Source organism: Eriocheir sinensis, chromosome 26, assembly GCF_024679095.1.
Source record: "Eriocheir sinensis breed Jianghai 21 chromosome 26, ASM2467909v1, whole genome shotgun sequence".
NCBI lineage: Eukaryota > Metazoa > Arthropoda > Malacostraca > Decapoda > Varunidae > Eriocheir > Eriocheir sinensis.
The window spans coordinates 17,032,565-17,056,586 of NC_066534.1; the positions used below are offsets into that span (position 1 = coordinate 17,032,565).

The 24,022-nt window shown below is 46.2% G+C and overlaps 1 protein-coding gene across 1 annotated transcript in view; it reads right to left on the reverse strand.

The window, feature by feature from the left end:
- Positions 1–24,022, reverse strand: part of LOC127003840 (roundabout homolog 2-like) — a gene marked incomplete at its 5' end in the record, with an annotated part of 245,879 nt that overhangs the window by 147,469 nt on the left and 74,388 nt on the right. The window contains one exon of the mRNA XM_050870915.1: positions 2,875–3,005. Coding sequence (XP_050726872.1) covers positions 2,875–3,005 — 131 coding nt within the window. The remainder of the gene's footprint in view (positions 1–2,874; positions 3,006–24,022) is intronic.

Sequence of the window (24,022 nt, forward strand, 5' to 3'; positions counted from 1 at the left end):
ATTAACTAAACTGAGGTAGATATACTCATTCATCCATACATCCATTCACTATTTTACCTATATGTCTATTTATATTACTAAGGAGCAGCTCTAACCCCCTTCACCGACGCCACAGGTGATACTCTCTCTCTTTCTCTCTCCCTCTCTCTCTTCCTAGTCTGTGTTGTCCTCTCGTGAAGGATTTAGGTTCAGGGTTTAAGTCACGGCTCTTCCTCCCCCTCCTCCCAACCCCAGCACCGGCCAGGCACGCATTCCAGTGGCCTTCGCGTCCCCATCCATCAAGCTCCTGCCTCACGCTGTATTGGGTCACTATGAAGCAAGGAAGGCGTGAGTGTGTTGTTTTCCGGGCACAGTGGTGTTGGTGATGGTGGTGGTTTTGGGAACGGTGTGAGTTATAGAGTGTTGTCGATAGGTGGAATTGTTTTGGCTTTAGTATGACTTAGAGAATAAAAGTATGATCTTATTTTTAATCTAATGGTAAGAAGCGGCAGACCAGCGGCTGAAACAAAAGGAAGAACGAGGACAGTTATAGAAAAGAAAGAAAGAAAACGAAAGAATAAGAAAAGAACGCGTTATACCACACCATAAAAACAACAAAACAACATAGAAAAGAAATAAAAACATAAGAAATAAAAAAAATATATAAAAAAAAGAAATAAGTAACTATATAGTGGATTAAATGAAATGTTAGAAGTAGGGTCATAGGTGTCTTGAAACTTCCTCTCTCCCTCTCTTCATGACCAAAAGTTTAAGTCACAGGAACCAGGATATACAGCAGCAAGCAGGAAGGAAAGAAAGTGTTATGCGTCACTGCTGAGATTGCTGAGTCTGCGGCGGCGATGATGCTGAGACGGGCAGAGGCGGCAGCAAGACACAGCACAGTCATGCATCTGCAGTGCTGACGCGTACCCTAGACCCTCTTCCACCCTCTCTCCTCCTCCTCCTCCACTTTCAACTAACGCCCACACTGGATTCTCTTCCCTCTCCCGCATGCTGAACCGATCCCTAGTCCCTCTAACCTAACCCCTTCCTCTTCCTCCTTTTCTGGTAGCTCCCACTCCTCTACCTCTTTCTCCCTCTCTACTGAAGCGACTCCTAGCCCATCTAAGCCTCCCCTCCTCCCTTTCTGGTAACACTCACTCCTCCTCCTCCTCCCTCTCTACTGAAGCGACTCCTAGCCCATCTAAGCCTCCCCCTCCTCCTCTTTCTCCCTCTCTACTGAAGCGACTCCTAGCCCATCTAAGCCACCCACTCCTCCTCCTCCTCCTCCTCCTCCCTCTCTACTGAAGCGACTCCTAGCCCCTCTAACCCTCCCTCCTCCTCCACCTTCTACTGACGCCCACAGTTGTTCCTTACCCCTCCTCCCTCATGGTGAATCGAATCCTATATAGTGTCTCCCTCCTCCTCCTCCTTCTACTTCTACTGGCGTCCACTATAGATCCTCCCCCTCCTCCTTGCCTTCATGGATAGACAGACTGACAATCTAGGTGGATAAGTAAGTTGATAGATATAGATAGATTGATAAAGTCACAAAAACGTCGTGATTAAAAAAAACGCAGGGAAAAGATGTGGAAAAGAAAAGCTCTATCAAAATTAGTTCCACAGCTGCGTTCATTACCTCCATGTGTCGAAGAAAGACGAGCAACACAGGTAACACTTATATACTACAGCTGAAAGACAAAACAGGTGAAAAATAACACCAACGAAAGTAACCAACAGAGAAAAAAGATAACAGAGAGAGAGAGAGAGAGAGAGAGAGAGAGAGAGAGAGAAAGTCATATATACCCATGCATCTCCCTCTCTCTCTTCCTCCCTACATCCCTCTCTTCCTCCTCCTCCTCCTCCTCCTCCTCCTCCTCACTAAGCCTGGATGCCCCCCCCCCCCCCCCACCAACGCAGGCAGTATATAGTCACACACACACACACACACACACACACACACACACACACACACACACACGGACGCCCTTCCACCCCGTTTCACATACACACCACGCACTCCACGCACACTTCTCACGCCCCAGTTTCCCTACACACACACACACACACACACACACACACACACACACACACACACACACACAGTTTCCCCTCATGCATACACGGCTTCCTTTACATACACTCTCTCTCTCTCTCTCTCTCTCTCTCTCTCTCTCTCTCTCTCTCTCTCTCTCTCCACACACACACACACACACACACACACACACACACACATTTATAGGCCACAAAATAGAACACAAAAACACGTAATAGATCATAATATTTTGGGTTTTGTAGTTCATAAAACACACACACAAAAAAAACATATTTAGAATAACGTACTAAAAAATGTGAGGTGTTACCTAAAAAAGTGTAAATATCCTGAAACACACACACACACACACACACACACACACACACACACACACACACACACACACACACACAGAAAAAAATAAATGTATAAATAAAATAAAATAGAAGAAAAATGAAATACTAAAAACACTCATACACTCAATCAATCAATCAATCAATAAACAAATAAATATATATACAAAGTAAGACAAAATATATAATAATGTTGAGTAAAGGTAATGTAAGGTTAGGTAAGGTAAGGTAAGGTAAGGTAAGGTAAGGTGAGGTAAGATAAGGTAAGATACGGTAAGGTAAGGTAAAGTAAGGAAAGGAAGGGGAAGTAAGGTAAGGTACGGTAAGGTAAGGTAAGGCAAGGAAAGGGAAGAGAAGGGAAGGGAAGGGAAAGGAAACTAACGAAAGCAGAAAAGAAAGGAAAAGAAAAAAGGAGAAAAGGAAAAAAAAAAGAAAAAAAAGAAAATTAGTCAAATCACGTAAAATAAAATAAAATAAAACCAATACAAATAACACAACAGGACTCACCCAGCACGGCGAGGATGGCGGGCGGGGAGGTCCTTGTCCCCACCATGTTGGACGCCGAGCACACGTAGCGGCCCTCGTCCGTCTGCAGCGTCTCCGTCAGCACGAGCCGCCCGCCCTCCTCCACGTACACCCTGCCGGAGAGAGGGAGAGGGGAGGGGAGGTGTTAAATAGACCCGTTCCGCCGCTATACGACCGCCAAACAGTCCCTCACCGCGGCGGCCTCGCTAAATACAGTCATTCGTCTCCTTTATGGTCCCTAAAAGCTGCCAGTCCGCCTACTGTGCCGCAGATTCCCTTGTTATACGACCCGATGCCACTAACCGAACCCACGGACACAGGGACATACGTATAGACAGGAAGACAGATAGGGAGGAATGGTACACCGGCTTGTTGGCTCATTGGCTAGACCCATGAACCTCTCTGTGTGTTTGTGTGTTACGAGTACCTATGTGTCGTGTGTGCTTGTGTATCGTGAGTACCTGTGTGTTGTGTTGGCTCATTGGCTGGACCTATGAACCTCTGTGTGTTTTTTTGTGTTACGAGTACCTATGTGTCGTGTGTGCTTGTGTGTTGTGAGTACCTGTGTGTTGTGTTTACTTGTGTTTTGCTCCTTCAATCTATCCTTCTGTTCCCTTTCGCGAAGTTAATTTTTTTTTAGTTTTTTATATGCATTCATTTTTACATTTTTATTTTTTTTATCCATACAAATCTATTAGCCTTCCATTCTCTCCTATTGTTCCCTTTGGTGATGTTAATACACAATGTTCATAATTTACTTTCATTCATATATATTTTTCACCGCCCGAACCCACTCCTATGCAGTTCTTCTCTTATCTGTGGCAATGTGTTTACTATTTTCTACAAACACTTTTCGTCCTCTATTCTGTCCTGAAGTTCCCTTTGGCGATGTTAATACACAATGTTCATAATTTACTTTCATTCATATATATTTTTCACCGCCCGAACCCACTCCTCATCCATTCTGTTCTCTTATCTTTGGCGATGTTTACCATTTAACACAAACACTTCGTCCTCTATTCTGTCCTGAAGTTCCCTTTGGCGATGTTAATACACACTGTTTATAATTTACTTTCATTCATATATATTTTTCACCGCCCGAACCCACTCCCACGCCTGACCGGTCGACTGCACGTGTTGACGGAGATTAACACAGTGCGACTGATAGCTTGATGGATGGACCAGTTAGAGGGGGCGAATTTGGTCATTTATATACAGCTTTTATTCTCTCGTTGTCTGGTCTGGCTGTTCATCTGTCCATCAATCCATTTCACAATCTACCTATCTGTTTATCGAGACATCCATCAGTCTATTTTTTTCACCCATCTGTATATTTCTTTGTTATCGGCATATATATTTTTTCCTGTTTGTCCTTTTTATCTATTTAGTCTGTTTATCAATCTGTCTATCGGTTTATCTGTATATTCTCCTATCGTTCTCCCTACTTATCTATTTTTCTTTTTAATTATCTATGCACATATTAACCCATCTGTCTATACCTTCTCTTTCTACCTGTCTGCTTACCTACCTACAAACTATCCATATATTTATCAGTCTATCGATCTGTCAATTTGTCGTTTTTTCTATCTGTCTGTCTATTCATTAACCCAACTATCCATCTACCTGTTAGCTACCTTTCTACGTACCTTTATGCCTGTCTATCTACCTATCTATCATCTTTCTATCTATATATTTCTATCTTTACCTCTTTCCTTTTTCTATATCAAGCTCTCTCTGTCTCTCTAAAGTTCTATATATACCTTGCAACCTAAACTGCCTGTGTCGCCACCTGTCCGCCCGGTGAACAACCCCCAATCAGCTTCACACGCCGGTAGCAACCCCAAGCGACGAGACTTGCGACCCGCCTGTCATTACGATACACAAACAACATTACCCGGAAAACATGACCCGTTGAAAAGACACAAACACACGAAAAAGCGATCCACAAACACACCCAAACACCCATCCATCTGTGCCCCGGATAAACAAACGACACACACATACACACACACACACACACACACACACACACACACACACAGGCACATATATAGACCTACCCCCAAACATGCACAAACACGCACAAACAGATCACGTGCGCGCCAAACAAACAGCTGATGGCCGCTCGTAAACAAACATTGGCGCTGATTGATAGGGAAGGCAAATGTTGTTGTTGTTGTTGTTGTTGTTGTTGTTGTTGTTGTTGTTGTTGTTGTTGTTGTTGTTGTTGTTGTACGTTTTTTTATTGTTGTTTCTTTTCTCGTATTTGCGGCAATGTTTGTATTTTCATTTTTTTTTCTTGGACATTTTTACATGTTTCTCTTTCTTTTTTCTTTATCTTTCTTTTCTTATTTTCTCTATCTCATTTACACTTTTTCTCTTTCCCTTTTCTATCTTTTTTTCCTAATTTTATTTTCTATTCTTTTTCCCAACCTTATTTTGATCAGAAAAGAATATTAAGAGAGATTGAGAATAAAAAAAATAAGAAAGCAAAAATTTGCATGGAACTGTATATATTTATCTGTGCGTGTGCGTGTGTGTGTGTGTGTGTGTGTGTGCGCAAGACGTGTATACATCACGCCTCTACCCTTCACAAGACCTCAAAATCTACACAGTGTTTACGTCGCGAGTAGACGAACCGTGAGAGGATGGAGTAAGGTTAGTGATGTTTTAATGCCCTCAATGTGCTGACTTCATTTGGGAGAGGCGCGTCAACAACTGGAAGGAAGGGAAGGGAAGGGAAGGGAGGGGATAGAAAGGGAAAGGAAAGGGAAGGGAAGGGAAGGGAAGGGAAGGGAGGGGAAGGAAAGGGAGGGTAAGGGAAGGGAGGGAGGGGAAGGAAAGGGAGGGGAAGGAAAGGGATAGGAAGGGAAGGGAAGAGAAGGAAAAATAGTTGAATAGAAGAGGACATGAATATAAGCAAATGAAAGGGAGAGAAGGAAAAGGAAAAGAAGGGCGAGGAAAGAGTGAAAAGGGGAAGAGAAGCAAGTGAAATGAAGAGGAGGGATAGGCTGTGTCTGGGTGCATGAGACAATGAAGGGCGCGAGGGATGAAAGGAGGAGGAGGAGAAGGAGAATGAGGAAGAGAATGAGAAGAAGAAAAGACGAAAAGAAGAATGAGATAGTGGACAAAGTGAGTCAACAAGAGGGAAAGTGTGAAGAGGGAAAAGATAATGTGAGGAATGAGAGAATGAAGGACAACGGGGAAAAGAAAAAGGAGAAAAAAGAAGACGAAAGGAAAATAATAGGGAGAGGAAGGCGGGGTAAAGGAGCCCGGTTAGCTAGGTGGGTGGGAAAACATGTGTAAGAGAAAAGAGAAAAAAGACAGGGAAGAGGAGAGAGAAGAGAGGGAAGAAGAGTATAAGAGAGAGCTGGGAATGAGTGTTAGTATTGGTATGGGTGTGAGGGCGTGGAGGAGAGAACAGGGGCAGACATGGGCGTGGGCTTGTGCGTGGGCGAGGGGGGCGGGCGCGTGATCAAGGGCGAGTACGGAGAGGGTCGGAGGCGCAGACAGACGAGCGGCCGACGAAGGTAAACAAAGATCAGCTGACTCGCCAAGGCACATCAGCTGATCCGAAGCGTCAACATTCCGGCGGCGCTAAAGTTTATCATCTCGTGTGTGTGTGTGTGTGTGTGTGTGTGTGAGGGGCGGCTATGTATCATTCTTTTTTACTAACTCACATTCTTTCCTTTTTTTGCATCTTTCAATTTCTTCGTCTCTTTCTCGACTCCTCCTTCACTCTCTCCCTTTCTCCTTCATAATACACCCAACACCTCTCCCTTTCCCTCCCTCCCTCTCCCCCCATCACCCTCCTCCTCCTCCTCTCGCTTCGTCAGTCTCCTTTTCCATCCCTCTCCGCCGCCGCGTCTCCTCTCTCTCCCCCTTTCCCTGTTCTGCACAAGGGCGGAGCATAATACAGCAACTAACACTCGGGTCGGCGACTGAGCTGAATTCTGATGACGAGGAACTGGCCGCGCGTGAATTCTTAATGAGGCGGCCGAGGGAGATGAAGGAGGAGGAGGAGGAGGAGGAGGAGGAGGAGGGGAAGAGGAGTGAGGAGGGAGATAGGTAGTGTAGCGTTGGTGAAAATAACACTCCCCAGTTTCTTGACAGTTCCCGGAGTTCATCTTTGCTCTCTTGTTTCGTGTCCTGTTGGGAAGGAATGAACAAGGTATAGCGTGTGTGTGTGTGTGTGTGGGGGGGGGGGGTAAAGTGTGTGTGTGTGTGTGTGTGTGTGTGTGTGTGTGTGTGTGTGTGTGTGTGTGTGTGTAGGGAAGGAACGAGTGTGAAAAAAAATCTACATGTCTTTCTGTATTTCTCTAGTGGCTGTGAAAGACGTGAGAGAGAGAGAGAGAGAGAGAGAGAGAGAGAGAGAGAGAGAGAGAGAGAGAGAGAGAGAGAGAGAGAGAGAGAGAGAGAGAGAGAGAGAGAGAGAGAGAGAGAGAGAGAGAGAGAGAGAGAGAGAGAGAGAGAGAGAGAGAGAGAGAGAGAGAGAGAGAGAGAGAGAGAGAGAGAGAGAGAGAGAGATACATATACAAAGACAGACACAGAGAGAAGGAAAGATACAAAGACATACAAAGAGAAAGAGAAAGAGAAAGATAGAGAGCGAAAGACATTACCCGGACGTCTATTAAACTCCCGCCAAAGTCTTATTACATCATAAAGCGACTAAGCGGGAGGGTAACAGAGAGCTCGTGAATCATCCCTCCGCCTACCGAGCCAGCGCTGTGCTACGGTGTGGAGGCGGGAGCGGCGGGCTGGGGAAAGCGGCGTGTCGGAGGGCGGAGGACTGAAGGGGCTTTACGAGTAGAGCCATCCACCTTGTGCTAGTATATTGGGCCGCCGCTTTGCCCTGACCGTGGACAGATTAGTGGAGATATGTTGGCTATGGTGAGTGACGAGGTAGAGGAAGGAAAGGGAAGGGAAAGGGATGGGAAGAAACGGGAGGGAAGAGAAGACGAGAGAAAGTGGAAGGTATAAAAGGGAAGGGAAAAGTAATGGAAGGGTATGGAAGGGATGGTTATATAAGGGTAAGAAAAGGAAGGGACGAGGAGAGAAAGGGAAAAGAGAAGGGAAGGGAAAGTAATGGAAAGGTAGAGATTGGAAGGTATGGAAAAGGAAGAAGGAAGAAAGGGGAACGGACGGAAGGGAAGAAATAACAGGGGCAGGGTAGGGAAGAGGAAGGAAAAGGAAGAGAAAGGAAAGGAAGAAAAGAAAAAGAAGATAAGACACGGGAAACGAGAACTAAGGAATGGAAGATAAAGAAAGAAATAGAAGAAATAAATAACTTCAATAAAATATAATAACAGAATACATTAAATAAACAAAAACGAAGAAAAACACCTCCTCTCCCTCCCACAGTCAGCTCTCACCTACTTCCAGCGCCAAAGAAAAGCCTCACACCGCCACGACCACGACCTGCAGCGAACGTGAAGCCTTTGTTTAACGCGGCAAATATCTGTGTTTTGGCCGCTCTTTCTTCTTTTTCCTTGATTAAACACCACTTGAGAGAGAGAGAGAGAGAGAGAGAGAGAGAGAGAGAGAGAGAGAGAGAGAGAGAGAGAGAGAGAGAGAGAGAGAGTTAAGCTTATCCAGAAAGAAAGAAAGAATCCGTGAGTAGGAGGAGGATAAAGAGGAAGAAGAGGAAGAGGAGGAGGAGGAGGTGGAGGCGGAAAAAATGCCCACACAAGCGATTCTCTTTTGTTTTAAAAATGAGGATGGTGGGCGATGCTTGGAGCGGGTCAGAGCGGGGCGGGGCGGGGCGAGAGGGGGGCGAGAGGGGAAGGGCGGGGGGGACGGGGCGGGGCAAGGGGTAAGAGAGGACGGTCAGTGTGCTCCGCGGTGAGGTGGGGGACAAGAGCGGCGAGAGGAGCGGGGCGGGGCTGGGCGGGGCTGGTTTGCTTGCTTCCCGGGGCTTCATTAGCAGGACCAGCTGACGTCCGCTGCAAATTTCGCGGCGATACGTGAAAATCCGCTCGAGTAATCCTCTTTTTGCAGCCTCGCGCCGCGGAATCTGAAGAGAATAAGCTCCCCGCCTCGCTCCGGCCCACTTGTTTCTTTCATCCTCGGCGCGCGGGAACGAGACAGAGAGACAATGACAGAAACAGACAGACGCAGACAGAGACAGACAGAGAGAGACACAGACAGAGACAGACAGAGAGAGACACAGGCAGAGACAGACAGAGAGGGACACAGACAGAGAGAGACACGAACAGAGACAGACAGAGAGGGACACAGGCAGACAGACAGAGAGAGACACAGACAGAGACAAACAGAGAGAGACACAGGCAGAGACACAGACAGAAAAACAAACAGATAGATAAACAGACAAACAAAAAACGATACAAGGGCACGACAGACAGACGGACAGACGGACATATAGACAGATAGATAGATATACGGGTTTATAGAAAGACACAGGCAGAAACAGACAGAAAGACAAACAGATATAGACAGGCAAACATAAAACGACACAAGGGAACGACAGACAGACGGATAGACGGACATATAGACAGATAGACGGGCTTATAGACAGACACACAGACAAACGGAGACAGACAAACAGACAGGCGGAGAGACAGAACGGTTTATTTGCACGAGTTGATTATTGAGGGAGAGGAAAGGGAAGTAAGCTGAGCATGGGTAAGGTAAGGGAAGGTGTTGTATGGTAAAGTAAAGTAAAGTAAGGTAAGGTAAAGTAAGGCAAGGTTAGTCAAGGTAAGGTAAGGAAAGGTGTGGTATGGTAAGGTAAGGTAAAGTAAGATAAGGTATAGTAAAGCAAGGCAAGGTTAGTCAAGGTAAGGTAAGGTAAGGTAAAGCAGGATAAGGTAAGGTAAAGTAAGGTAAGGTTAGTCAAGGTAAGGTAAGGTAAGGTAAGGTAAGGTAAGGTAAAGTAAGGTAAGGTTAGTCAAGGTAAGGTAAGGTAAGGTAAGGTAAGGTAAGGTAAGGTAAGGTTAGTCAAGGTAAGGTAAGGTAAGGTAAGGTAAGGTAAGGTAAGGTAAAGTAAGGTAAGGTTAGTCAAGGTAAGGTAAGGTAAGGTAAAGCAGGATAAGGTAAGGTAAAGTAAGGTAAGGTTAGTCAAGGTAAGGCATCCCGCACTGATTCCCTCCCTCCCTCGTTCCCTCCTGCGCCAAGACCCGCCTCTCCGTCGCTGTACAATTCTCGCCGATATAATGTTCTAATAAAACTCATTATTTAATTACACGCCCCGCCGAAACTATTTATTTGGGGGAGTTAAAGGAAGATAAATTTCACCAGATGATATCGTGCGGGGCTGCCTCGGGGCCTGGCACTGTGGGGAGGGGGAAGGGGGGGGGGAGAGGGGAGAGGGGCAAGCAAGGGGAGAAGGGAGGGAGGTGAGGGAGGTAGTCAGGCGTAAGAGGGTGGAAGGGGAAGGGGTGCAAGTGGGGAGATGGGGGAGATGGAAGGGAGGGATCAAGAAGGGAGGAAAGAGGGAGGGGAAACCAGGCAGAGAGGATAAGGGAGAGGGAGGGGACAGGTAAAGAGAAAGAGGGGGGGAGGCAAGGTAAGGGAGGGGAGGAGAAGGAAAGGAGGGGAGAGATTGAGAGGAAGAGAGGGAAGGGGGAAAGTGAGGCAGGGAGGAGGAGAGGAGAGGGAAGGGTCAGGGAAGGAAGAGAGAGAGGAAAGAGGGAGGTGGGCCAGTTAGGAAGGAGAGAGGGGAGGGAAAGGGGAAGGAGCGGTCGACCAGGAAGGAAGGAAAAAGGGAAAGAGAAGGGGAGGGGGGAAGGGAGCGGTATACCAGCTAGGAAGGAAAGGGGAGAATGGGCGAGGGGAAGGAAAGGGGAAAAAGAAAAGGGACGGACAGGGCTGGGGAGAGGAGGGGAGGAAAGGGAAGGAGGAACGGAAGGGAAGAGGGAAGGAGAGTGAAGGAGGGGAGAAGGGGAGAGGGGAAGGGAAGGGAGAAAGAAGAGACAGACAAGGCAGGGGAGAGGAAGGTAGGGAAGGGAAGAAGGAAGAGAAGGGGAGGGAAGAGAAGGAGGAAGGGAAGGGGAAGAGGGAAGGAAGGGGGCAGGGAAGGGGCAGGGGAAGAGACAGACATGGCAGAGGAGAGGAAGGGAGGGAAGGGGAGAGAAGGGGAAGAGGGAAGGGAAGGGGCAGGAAAGGGGAGGGGACAGGGAGCTTCCACTCTAAACAAAATATCGGAACATTCGAGTTTATAGTTTTACGCAAAACAATTTCGCAACACAGTAAACATGCAATTACTTTTATTTTTCCCCTCACTAACCCTTCCCCCCTCCCTCCCCCCTCCCCCCCTGAATTCACCTGCTCCGTGTGTGTGTAATATTTCAGTTTTAAGTAAGTAAATGTTTTTTGGGGAAGCAGCGGACGGTAGAGGGAGAGAGAGAGGGAGAGGAGAGGAGAAGAGGGGAGAGGAAAGGAGAGGGGAGGAGGGGAGAGGAGAGGAGAGGAGAGGAGAGGAGGGGAGAGGAAAGGAGAGGAGAGGGGAGGAGGGGAGAGGAAAGGAAAGGAGAGGAGAGGAGAGGGGAGGAGGGGAGAGGAAAGGAAAGGAGAGGAGAGGAGAGGAGAGGAAAGGAGAGGAAAGGAGGAAGGAGAGAGAGAGAGGGCAGAGCACGGACGGGAAGGAAAGAAAACTCCAAATATTTATATATGCAATTACTTTTTTTCTTCCTCTCTCTCTCTCTCTCTCTCTCTCTCTCTCAACCGTGTGTAATATATATATTTGTTTTAAGTAAGTGTGTTTGAATTGGGAATGAAGGAAGGGAGGGAGGGAGGGATGACGGGAGGGAGGGAGAGAGAGGAAGGAAGGGCGGGAACGAAGACTTGATACTTTTGCTTAATATACAAATTAGTGCAGTCCGGTTCGATTCCCAACCCTATTTGAAGCGGATTAAGCGTGCGATTGGCTGGCCGGCTCGCTGGCTGCCTGGCTGCTCACAGACATAATTTATTTCTGGTAGTATGGCTCCCCCCCCCCCGGTACCCCCGTCCTCCTCCTCTCCTCCTCCCTTTCTCGTCCTTGTCTCCTTGTTTCAGAGGCATCGTTGTCGCTAGGAAAGTCTCTCTCCCTCTTTTTCTCTCTCCTTTTTCCACCTCATTCTCTCCCTCTTTCTCCCTTCCTCCCTTCTCCTCCACCCCTATCTATCTCCCTCCTTTCCTCCGTCTTTCCCTTCAACTCTCTCCCTTCATTTTTTTTCCTATCTTCCTTCATCTCTCCTTCAACATCCCTCTCTATCTCCCTCTCTACCTCCATCTCTCTCCCTGTTTCTCTCCACCTCTCTCCTTGCACATCCCTCCCTATCTCCTTCCTCTCCTTCCACCTCCATCTCTCTCCCAATATCCTTCCATCGCTCTCCCTCCCTTTCTCCCTTTCTCCCTCCTACGAAGCTTCACTCCTGGCATCGAACTCTCGTCCCCCCGCGGCGAACACACACAGACAGTCAGCCAATGTCAACAACGCGGCCTGTCCTCCTCTGTGTCCCTGGCAATGGGCGGCCGCACGATCAACAACCCGCGTGGCCATCTATTGCAGGGACTTGGCGATGGGGATGGGGGAGTTGAGGGCGGTGGGAAGACCGGTGAGGCGGTGCGTAGGAGGTGGAGAGGGGGGTTAAGGGGGAGGGGAAGAGGGGGAAAAAGTTGGAAAGTTTCGTTTAGTCGGCGCAACATCTGTAGTCATATGCCGGAGAGACAGGAGGGGAAAGAATTATAGAAGTGAACAGATCCCAGGAGACGGGACACAACCCCCGATTAATACCTGGTACCCATTCACTGCTGGGGGAAGAAGGGGTTGAGGGGGTCTGCCATCTAGCCATCCGTTCATATACTGCCTTGAAATTATTGTCTTGAGATAGTGATGGAGGTGGTGGTGGAAAGCGGAAGAGAGGTTGCCATCTACCCCACCGTTGGTAGAAATTGTCGTACTCAGAGCATATTATTTACCGGTTTCTGACGCCTAACTAATGCCAAGAAACATCAGGAATTAACTATTTTAACGATAACTATAAGTGAATCTCTTTATTGGGGTCCACGAGACAGTTTTTGGGTCGGAAGTCGGTGAATATAAGAGGCTGAGTAAGACAATCTGGGAGCGTTGATCTTGCCATCCGTTCATCTAGTCGCTTGAAGTAATGGTCATGATCGTGGAGTAACAGCGTTGTGTCTCATGATCGTCGCTGGAATGGTCTTTGGACGTCGAATTAAGAGGGAGTGAGGTAACCCATATGCTCATCTCAAAGTCTAACCTTCAATCTCTTTAAAATCCGTCTCATCCAGGTCTTGGCCATGAAGGAAGAGCCAATCTATTCATATTCAGTCTCTCATTGATCCATCACGAAGGTCCTGGCCACAACGATCCAGCCTGTCCACTCCCTCAATGAATTACATCGAGGTCTTGGCCATGAAGGAAGAGCCAATCTATTCATATTCAGTCTCTCATTGATTCACCGTGAAGGTCCTGGCCACAATGATCCAGCCTGTCCACTCCCTCAAGAAACTACATCGAGGTCTCGGCCATGAAGTGTCAGAGGGGTTCACTTAATCTCTCACATCCCTCGTTCATGGTTTTGGCAGCGAGGTTAGAACTAATCCATCCAGAGACTTGGGAGCGCTGGCTGGGTCTTAGCAGCAAAATAGGAGCAAACAGAGATCTTAGAGTTTTCCATTGCGTTTATCTTTGGCCGCGCATGAAGAGAAGATCCCATTCAGTCAGTCCTTTGAGCGTTTCTTCGCCGCGGATTGAGAGCAAGGTCCATCCGAGTCCTTCAGAGAGTTTCTTCGCCGCGAACTGAGAGAAAAGTCAATCCATTTCCCGAGAGTGTCATTGGGATGTTCCGATACCAAATTAAGAGCCAGTCCCTTCACGTCCAGCTCTCGGCCATGAAGTACGAGCGCACGCAGACCATCCAGTATAGAGATCCATTTATATAAAGAGAGGATGAACACTGAAAGGAAGAACGAAAGATGGGAAGAATAGCAAGGAAAGTAGTTGGTCAGTGAGAGAACAGTGAGCAGGAAGAATATTGGTAGAGTGAAGAAAGGAAAAGAAATATAGGAAAGTGATAGGAAGGAAGGAAGGAAGGAAGATAGAAAAGTGAAAAAGGAGAGAAGATAGGAAGAAAGAAAAAAGACAAAGGAGGAAAGGATGGGCACTAAGAGGTAGAATGAGAAATAGGGGAAAATACCAAAAAAAGTAGGATAATGAAAGAAAAAAGCCTACAGGAGAGAGAGAGAGAGAGAGAGAGAGAGAGAGAGAGAGAGAGAGAGAGAGAGAGAGAGAGAGAGAGAGAGAGAGAGAGAGAGAGAGAGAGAGAGAGAGAATATGTTAGTGCAAATGGTAGGAAAGAAAAGAAATGAAGGAAGAAGAAAACTAAGGAAAGGAAGGACACTGAAGGGAAGAACGAAACAGGGAAACAATATCAAAGAAGAGAAAGAAAGTCCAGTATAAGGAAGGAGAGAAGTGAGACCGAGAAAGTCCATCAAAGCCTCTCGTCCTGTACTTTAAGAGCAAGCGAAGTCCAGTGAGTCAGTCAAGTCCAGTCCAGCCAGTTGTCAAGGGTCGGGGTGGCAGGTGAACGGTGGCACACACACTCGAAGGCGGAGATTTAGCCTTCGGAGACCCCTTCTGGAGGCCACTAATCTTGCGGCGCGGCGGCCAATCAAGTGCATCGCTCCGCTGTTGCCGAGTGGACGCAGCTGCTAACGGTGGCTTGTGGCCCTTAATGAAATCCCCTTGTGGTGATGGGGGGGGGGTAATAGAGGTGATCGGGAAGTGGGGAAAATATAGGTGATGGGGATTTATGGGAACTGGGGTTGAGAGGGTGTGAGAGGTGATGGAGGTGACGGTTGTGGTGAAGGGGTGAACTGAGTGATGGGAATTTCAGAGAGAGGGGTGAAGGTGATGGGGGGTGAAGGAGGCAATAGGGGTGATTCAGGGGGTAGAAAGGGGGTGGAGATGGGGGTGGAGGGGTGCAGCTGGGGTGAAAAGCGTGAGAGGTGAGGGGCAGCCAGGATGAAGAGAAGGGGTGAGGGGTGATATGGAGGTGAAGGGGGGTGAAGAGAGAGAGAGAGAGAGAGAGAGAGAGAGAGAGAGAGAGAGAGAGAGAGAGAGAGAGAGAGAGAGAGAGAGAGAGCGAGGGAGAGCGGTTTTAAGGGGAGAAAGGGGAGTGATGGGGAGAGGTTAAGAGGGGAGCCAAGGGTGGGGAGCCGGGGGGGAGAGGAGCCATTGAGGGGTGATCAGTGAGCCGTTGGAATGATTGCTTTACGATACGGCTCTTCAGGCTCACCTAAGTCTGGCGGGGAGGGTCTTGCGGTGACGTGTGTGTGTGTGTGTGTGTGTGTGTGTGTGTGTGTGTCTGGGTAGTTTCTTGCGGTCATTAACAGCCTCGATTCATGGTGGCTTCCTGTAGTGTGATAGGAAAAATATATCTACACCGGAAAAAAAATGGAAAAAAAACAGAAAGGAGAATGAAAGGGAGGAGAGATGAAAGAAGGAGGAGGAGGAGGAGGAGGAGGAGGAGGAAGGAAGATAGACAGGCAAGCAATCACAGGAGACACAGCACACCTCAGCAAGCATCACACCCAACTATGCTTCACCGACCTTCCCCTCCCTCCTTTCACCTCCCCTCCCCTTGCACCTCCCCCTCCACATTCCAGCTCCCTTCCTCCGGCACCTCTGTTATCACCTACCGCCCTGGGATGAAGCAGAGATAAGAAAAGTGACTGCAAGCAAGGGGGAAAGTCGAGAGAGGATGGGGAGGAAAAGAGAGAGAGAGGTGAGGAGGGAAACATGAAAGGGTGAGGGAAAACCGGGAGGGGATGCGGAGGAAAGGGGAGGGAAAGGAAAAGAGGAAAATATAATAAAAGCAAAGGGGAAAGCTGTGAGAGGAAGGGAAAGGAAGGGGAAAGTGGGAAACATGAAAGAGGAAGAGGGGAATGGCGGGGTATTTAACGGAGAGGGGAAAATGAATGGGGAAGTGGAAGAAAGGGGACGATAAAGAGGGAAAAGTGAGGAGGGAGAGGGGAATGGTAAAAAAAGAGAGGAGAATGGAAGGGAAGGGAAGGGAGGGGAAGGAAAGGGAAAGGGAGAGAAGGAAATGGGATGGAGGAGAGGGGGGGAGGGGAGGATAGGGGAGCAAGTATGGAGCAGAACACAACACAAAACAAGACTATTCATGTACAAGTGTTTTTCTTTCATCAACAGCCGTGAGTGTGTGCGTGTGTGCGTGCGTGCCGGGAGCGTCGATCGGTCGTAGCGGGCCCGACAACAGACCGACTAATCAGAGGCTTGTCGGAGTGGAATCTGATTGTGTGTGTGTGTGTGTGTGTGTGTGTGTGTGTGTGTGTGTGTGTGTGTGCGTACAGTAGCCGTGGTTTATGGCGAGGTTGCTGTCCATATTTCATTTCCAACCTTGATTGATTTACTTTTATTCCCTTTTCCAATCTTTTTCTAGATATACGTCAATTAATCTGTCCAACCGTACACACACACACGCACACACACACACAATACATATGTCTCACTCCAGGGATACAATACATACATACACACACATACACTCACATACACACATACACAGCGACAAACAGCTACACACACACGGACAGACAGGTAGACATAAGGTAAAACATAAGAAATCAACTAACTTAACCTAACCTTTCCTTTTCTCACATATCCAAGGCAACGAAGAAATGAGACAAGAAATATCGCTTTAGCTCTGTAGTGGATTTTATTAGGACACGGCCTGACCTCACCTAACCTTTTTCCTTTTTCGCATATTCAAAACCCACGAGATTTAGAGTCAAGATGCTTCACTTTAGGCCAGGCAATCAACACCTTACCTGACCTAACCTTTTCCTTTCTCGCATATTCAAAACCGCGACATTCAGAGTCAAGATACTTCACTTTCGGCCAGTCAATCAACACCTTACCTGACCTAACCTTTTTTCACTTCTTATATTCAGAACAACAAGGAGCAACGCCGTAGAGGGATGACCTAACCTGACGTGACCACCTTACCTGACCTAACCTTTTTTCACTTCTTATATTCAGAACAACAAGGAGCAACGCCGTAGAGGGATGACCTAACCTGACGTGACCTGACCTAAAATAGCCTTTTCTCTTCTCGCATATTCAGTGGAACGAGGAACTCCGTCGAAATATTTGGGCCCGTGGAGAGACGTATCAAATCCTATTCTTTCTTACTCTTTGTATATTTAGGATCACGAAGAATAGAGGCGAGAGCAATGACCTGACCTGACCTAACCTTTTCTCTCCTACTATATTCAGAGCCACAAAGAACTGAGTCGAAATATTTGACTTTGGACCTGTGGAGGGATAAATAAAGACCTAACATAAGTTTTACCTATCCTATTTTAGTTCGGGCCCAAGGAGAGATGACCTGACTTGACCTAAGCTTTTCCCTCCTCGCATATTCAGGGCCACAAGGAACTGAGTCGAAATATTGCCCTTTGGACCTGTGAAGGAATAAATCAAGACTCATCATAACCTTTACCTCTCCTATTTCAGTTTGGGCCCAAGAAGAGATGACCTGACTTGACCTAAGCTTTTCTCTCCTCGCATATTCAGGGCCACAAAGAACTGAGTCGAAATATTGCCCTTTGGACCCGTGAAGGAATAAATCAAGACCCATCATAACCTTTACCTGTTCTATTTTAGTTTGGGCCCAAGGAGAGATGACCTGACCTGACCTAAGCTCTTCCCTCCTCGCATATTCAGGGCCACAATGAACTGAGTCGAAATATTTCCCTTTGGACTCATGAAGGGATAAATCAAGACCTCACATAACCTTTACCTTTCCTATTTCAGTTTGGGCCCAAGGAGAGATGACATGACCTGACCTAAGCTTTTCTTTCCTCGCATATTCAGGGCCACAATGAACTGAGTCGAAATATTTCACTTTGGACTCATGAAGGGATAAATCAAGACCTCACATAACCTTTACCTTTCCTATTTCAGTTTGGGCCCAAGGAGAGATGACCTGATTTGACCTAAGATTTTCCCTCCTCGCATATTCAGTGGAACGAAGAACTGAGTCGAGATATTTCACTCTGGACTCATGGAGGGATAAATCAAGACCTCACATAACCTTTACCTTTCCTATTTCAGTTTGGGCCCAAGGAGAGATGACCTGACCTGACCTAAGCTTTTCCCTCCTCGCATATTCAGGGCCACAATGAACTGAGTCGAAATATTTCACTTTGGACTCATGGAGGGATAAATCAAGACCTCACATAACCTTTACCTTTCCTATTTCAGTTTGGGCCCAAGGAGAGATGACCTGACCTGACCTAAGCTTTTCTCTCCTCGCATATTCAATGAAACGAAGAAATGAGTGGAAATATTTCACTCTGGGCCGTGGAGGGATAAATCAAAGGTCTCCCGAGGCGGTGAGTAATGCCGGCGTGAGTCCCAGGGGCGCCGCAGAGCATTGTAAACAGACCCTACCCTCCTCCTCCTCTTCCTCCTCCTCCTCTTCCTCCTCCTCCTCCTCCTCCTCCCACGGGTACTTCTCACGCTAGACACCGGTTTCTTTCTTCTTTGGATATATATGAGTCTTCCCTTCATGTGGGTTGTTGTTGTGGAGGTTGATTTGTGTTTTCTGATCTTCCGTGTCGTGTTTTTTTTTTTCTTTATTTTCTTTGGTGGTATATTATCGTTTTTTGGACGGTACGATATTCTTCAGTCTACTGCTTGTGATTTTTTATATTTTTTTTTTCTCATCTATTTTGTGTTTTGGTTTGTTTTCCTTCACCGATTTTTGCGCATTCCTGTAAATTACATCATTATACTTTTTTTTAATTGAGTCTGGCGTATTTTTTTTATCTTTTAAGTTTTCTTTTTACAACAAGAGTCCGCTAATCACTGCGCCTGTGTAAGAGAGTATAGATGTGTACACGATTCTCCTTTTTTACTCTCTACGTTAGTTTGTTTATTTCCTTTCTTTATTTCTCATTCGTCACTTTATTTACTTTCAAATACGTCACTAATCTGTCTTTAAATATAAATGCTTTGTTTCTTTCCAGTTCAGTGTTTTCTTCCCTTTAATATACAGCATTTTCCTTTTCAGTATTTTTAAGGTTATTTCGGCATTTCATTTACTTTCGAATACGTCATTAACCTGTCTTTAAATATAAATGCTTTGTTTCTTTCAGTTCAGTGTTTTTTTTTCCCTTTTGTATACAGCATTTTCCTTTTCAGTATTTTTGAAGGTTATTTCTTTGCCATGCCTTCTCATCTACTTTCCAATGAACTCTTCGTCTCCTCAGAATAAAATGCTCCACTGGTTTGTTTGTGCTTCTCCTGCCCTTTCCCTTTGGCGTTTCCTCTTTGAAATACAACATTCTTCTTTTAAAATAAATTTCCGTGGTTGTTAGTTTAGTCTGTGTTCTTTTTTTCCTTTTTTTATTTCCAGTTTTGGGTTTTGATTTCCTGGTTGCGTTCTCTTTTTATTCCTTACTTATTTTCTTTTTTGTTTTGGTTTCTTTTTTTTCTTCCACTTATATATTTTTCTTTTTACCTCTACTTGTTTTTTTTCTTTTTTTCATTTGGCGTTTTGACTTTCCTGGTTTCTTTCTTTCTTTCTATCTTTCTTTCTTTTTTTATATCCTTTCTTTTTGGTTCTTTTTATCTTTAACTTTTTTTTATCTATTTTCTCTTATCACTCATTTTAACTCTTTTTTTCCATTTGGTGTTTTGACATAATATTTCGTTTTCTTAATTTTTTTCTCTTCCTTCTCTCTTCTTTTTCTTTCTTTTTGTCTTCTAGTTATTTTCATCATTCTCATATTTCTTTTCAATTTCTAACTCTTTTATTTTTTTCTTTCCCATATGACTTTCTGATTTCCTTCTTTCAATCTTCCTTTCTTTTTTTCTTCCTTTTTTAGTTCGTTTTATCTTCAACTTTCCTTTATTTATATTCTTTTTTTTAACTCTGCTGGCTTTTTTTTTCTCTTTTAGCGTTCTGACTCCTTTCCTTCCTTCTTTATTTGTTTTCCTCTCTCTCTCTCTCTCTCTCTCTCTCTTACGATTGGTCGGTTGCCTTTTGTAGCGGAGCGGGCGCGCCGAGGCAACGCCCACAAAGGAAGCCCCAGACAATTACAACACAGCGCCGTAAATTTTCCTCTTGTCTTCCTCTCCGTCGCTCTATCTTTCCTTTTCCTTTCAGAAGAAGAAGTTTACCGCGAAAAGTCGATTCTTGGCTGTCTTCTATGATCTCTCTCTCTCTCTCTCTCTCTCTCTCTCTCTCTCTCTCTCTCTCTCTCTCTCTCTCTCTCTCTGTTTATCTCTTTATCTCTTTATTTATCTATTTCTCTGTAGTCTCATGTCAACAGAGGTATTCGATCACGTCTAACAATATAAATTCTAACCTCTTCCGAACCTTTAAAGACCAAAATATATCATGTAATTCTTTTCATTTTCAACTTTTTATAATTATTTTCTTGTTTTGACTCTCGTGGCCCTCCCGCACCCTCACTACCTTCTCTTCCTTTCCCGGCGCTTCCTCCCCTCTCCCTCTCTCCCTGCCTCCTGTGATAGACGGCCACGCACTCCCTCATCTAAATATATTAATGGTAATGTCTGATGAGAATGATGCATGGCTCGCTTCCACTCCTCCTCCTCCTCCTTCGTTTTATTCTATTCGTTCTTTCACAGGTTTTCTTTTTCTATTTATATTCGCCTTCTTGCATGCACTGTTCACTCTTTACAGTTGAGTTTTTTTTGTTTTATTTATTTTTATCAGGAGGCAGCTCAAGGTAACCATTAAAACCCTTCAGTCCATCATCAAATACAAATGTTATCGACTTAAACACACAACGCAGAATCTCTTCACCTTCGTCTTTATAACAACATTCAGGGGCCACATTATCAAACGCCTCGCCGCTTACACACTCACGTTTGACAAGGATTTCGTAGGAGTTTGGGGCATTTCCAGAGGTACTTTTATGACCCTGGTGTTAGTTTGACCCTTAAGTACTATGAACGTGAAAAACACTCATGAAAAACAGATCAATCACATATTCGGCCTTTAAAAGTAGTTCACGTGAGAGATGACAAGGATTTCGTAGGAGTTTTGGGCATTTCCAGAGGTACTTCTATGAACCTGGTGTTGGTTTGACCCTTCTTCTGTACTATGAACGTGAAAAACACTCATGAAAAACAGATCAATCACCTATTCGGATTTTAAAAGTAGTTCACGTGACAGGTGGAAGCTGAATCTTCAATGGCAAGGGTTCAGTTATGCTCAATAGGCTCAACTTCCTGCGATCTGAACACTAACTGTCTAAATGAGCAGCAACCGTTCTTAAGAGCATCATAAAACACAACTAATATGCGGGTATCTACGCCACACAACGCACTGAAGCAACCATCTCGCCTTTAACGTCGCCTATGTAGCAGTCTCTCTCCTTTAGGTAACAGATAGCGAGTGCGTTGAAGAAGTCTTGACCCTTACACAACACGATTGCCTGGAACGCTTTTATTACTGCGGGGACTAGGTTTGTTTATCTTAGCACACACACACACACACACACACACGCCCTCCCACACACACACACACACACGTTCTCTGATCCTGTTGTTTTGTTCGGCTGTTTTTATGTTGTTTTTGGTGTTGACTCCGTTGTTAGCGTTGTTAAGTGCCGATGGTTTGCTGTTGTTGTTGTTGGTGGTGTTGTTGGTGTTGTTCTTTGTTTTATAGACATCTCTCCTGTTTTGTTTTCCATTACGACTTTATGAGAAACTAAGGCAGATAAATTGTGAGTAGGAGAGAGAGTAAGGGATGAAGAATGATTGCAAAAAGAAAGGGAAGGGGAAGGAGAAAGGGTAGAAGGATTGTAAGAAGGAAGGGAAGGGGTGGGAGGTAGAGGGCGTTTCAGGGAAAGGAGAAAGGGAAGAAGAAGGATTGCAAGAAGACAGAGATGGGGTGGGAGGTAGAGGGCGTTGCAGGGGAAGGAGAAAGGGAAGAAAAAGGATTGCAAGAGGAAAGGAAAGGGGTGGGAGGTAGAGGGGGTTTCAGGGGAAGGAGAAAGGGAAGAAGAAGGAATGCAAGAAGACAGAGATGGGGTGGGAGGTAGAGGGTGTTTCAGGGGAAGGAGAAAGGGAAGAAGAAGGACCGCAAGAAGAAAGGAAATAGGAGGGAGGTAGAGGGGGGTTCAGAGGAAGGAGAAGGGAAGAAGGATTGCAAGAAGGAAGGAAAGGGGAAGGAGGTAGAGGGGGGTTTCAGAGGAAGGAGAAAGGGAAGAAGGATTGCAAGAAGAAAGGGGAGGGAGGTAGAGGGGGGTTTCAGGGGAAGGAGAAAGGGAAGAAGAAGGATTGCAAGAAGAAAGGAAAGGGGAGGGAGGTAGAGGGCGTTGCAGGGGAAGGAGAAAGGGAAGAAGAAGGACCGCAAGAAGAAAGGAAATAGGAGGGAGGTAGAGGGGGGTTCAGTGGAAGGAGAAAGGGAAGAAGAAGGATTGCAAGAAGGAAGGAAAGGGGAGGGAGGTAGAGGGGGGTTTCAGTGGAAGGAGAAAGGGAAGAAAAAGGATTGCAAGAGGAAAGGAAAGGGGTGGGAGGCAGAGGGCGTTGCAGGGGAAGGAGAAAGGGAAGAAGAAGGATTGCAAGAAGACAGAGATGGGGTGGGAGGTAGAGGGGGTTTCAGGGGAAGGAAAAAGGGAAGAAGAAGGATTGCAAGAAGGAAGGAAAGGGGAGGGAGGTAGAGGGGGGTTTCAGGGGAAGGAGAAAGGGAAGAAGGATTGCAAGAAGAAAGGGGAGGGAGGTAGAGGGGGGTTTCAGGGGGAGGAGAAAGGGATACAGAGAGGGTTACAGGAAAGGAGGGAAAAAGGGGAGGAAAGAGAGAGGGTATAAGAACGTTCCACGCGATGCAGCTATAACAACCAATGCTAAATACTTCTCGTTTTCTTAAGTCTTACCTCTCCTGACACCCTCCCGTTCCCAGTCTTTCTCTCTGTCTCTTATCTCTCACCCATCCTAGTATCTTATCCATCCACAGACTTCCTTCTTGTGTTCTGTTAAGTATCGCCGTATATATGACAATTTTAAAAAGAAGCAACCATCAGTCATTTAAAAGTCCCTCTTGATCTCTTTAAACCTCTTCTCACACAATGTTTCTTTCTTTCTCTTTTGCTTTTCTCCCACTTATCCATCCTCATCCTTTCCTTTTCCACCTCTGCATTCGCGTATACAGAGGTTATCGACAGGATCCACCCAACAAGCGATCAATTCTCCTCCTCCTCCTCTTCTTCCTCCTCCCCACTAACTCTCTCCCTTATCGCCCCCTCATCGCCGCGCCTGGCTTCTGTTATCCCCTTATCCCCCTTCTCTATAGACAGCGTTTTAATGGACATTCTAACGGCGATCACCTCCCCTCCTGTGTTGGCTGCGGCGGTGGTGATGGCGGCGGGGGAGTTTCTTAGCTCTTTACTACTGTACTGTTTGTGTGTTGTTTATGTGCCTTGTGTAAGAGTCAACCAGAGCCATCCAGTCACCCACAGTCAATCAGTCAGTCACCTAAAGCTCAACAGTCATCCAGTCAACCACAATCAATCAGTCAACCATTCAGTCATCTAAAGTTCACTATAGTTACCCAGTCAACCACAGTCAAATCAGTCAGTCACCTAAAGCTCAACAGTCATCCAGTCAACCACAATCAACCCGTCAACCACTCAGTCATCTAAAGTTCAGCAATTATAAAGAGTCAAAATAATTTAATCAACCGAAGGCAAGCGGAGTCAACAGAGGCCAAGCAGAGTCAACCCAGGGCAAGAACAGTCAAGCCAAGTCAAGAAGAGTCAAACCAGATCAAGCAGAGTCAACCGTAGTCAACCAATCTTTAGTAACACACACACAAAAGTAAAACAGACATAGAGACAAAAAGAGATAGACGATTCAGGGGTAAAGGAAATAAATGAAACACACACACACACACACACACACACACACACACACACACACACACACACACACACACACACACACACACACACACGGCCCCGTCCTGGGTGACCCGCCGCGAGGTTGTGTCATCGCCGCGGGTTTACATCATCATAAAGCCGCGGCCCAGAAACATTAGGGAGCCTTTTTCCGCGTCTAATTCCGAGCGACGCGCCGACGAGACGTAGGACGAGGAGGAGG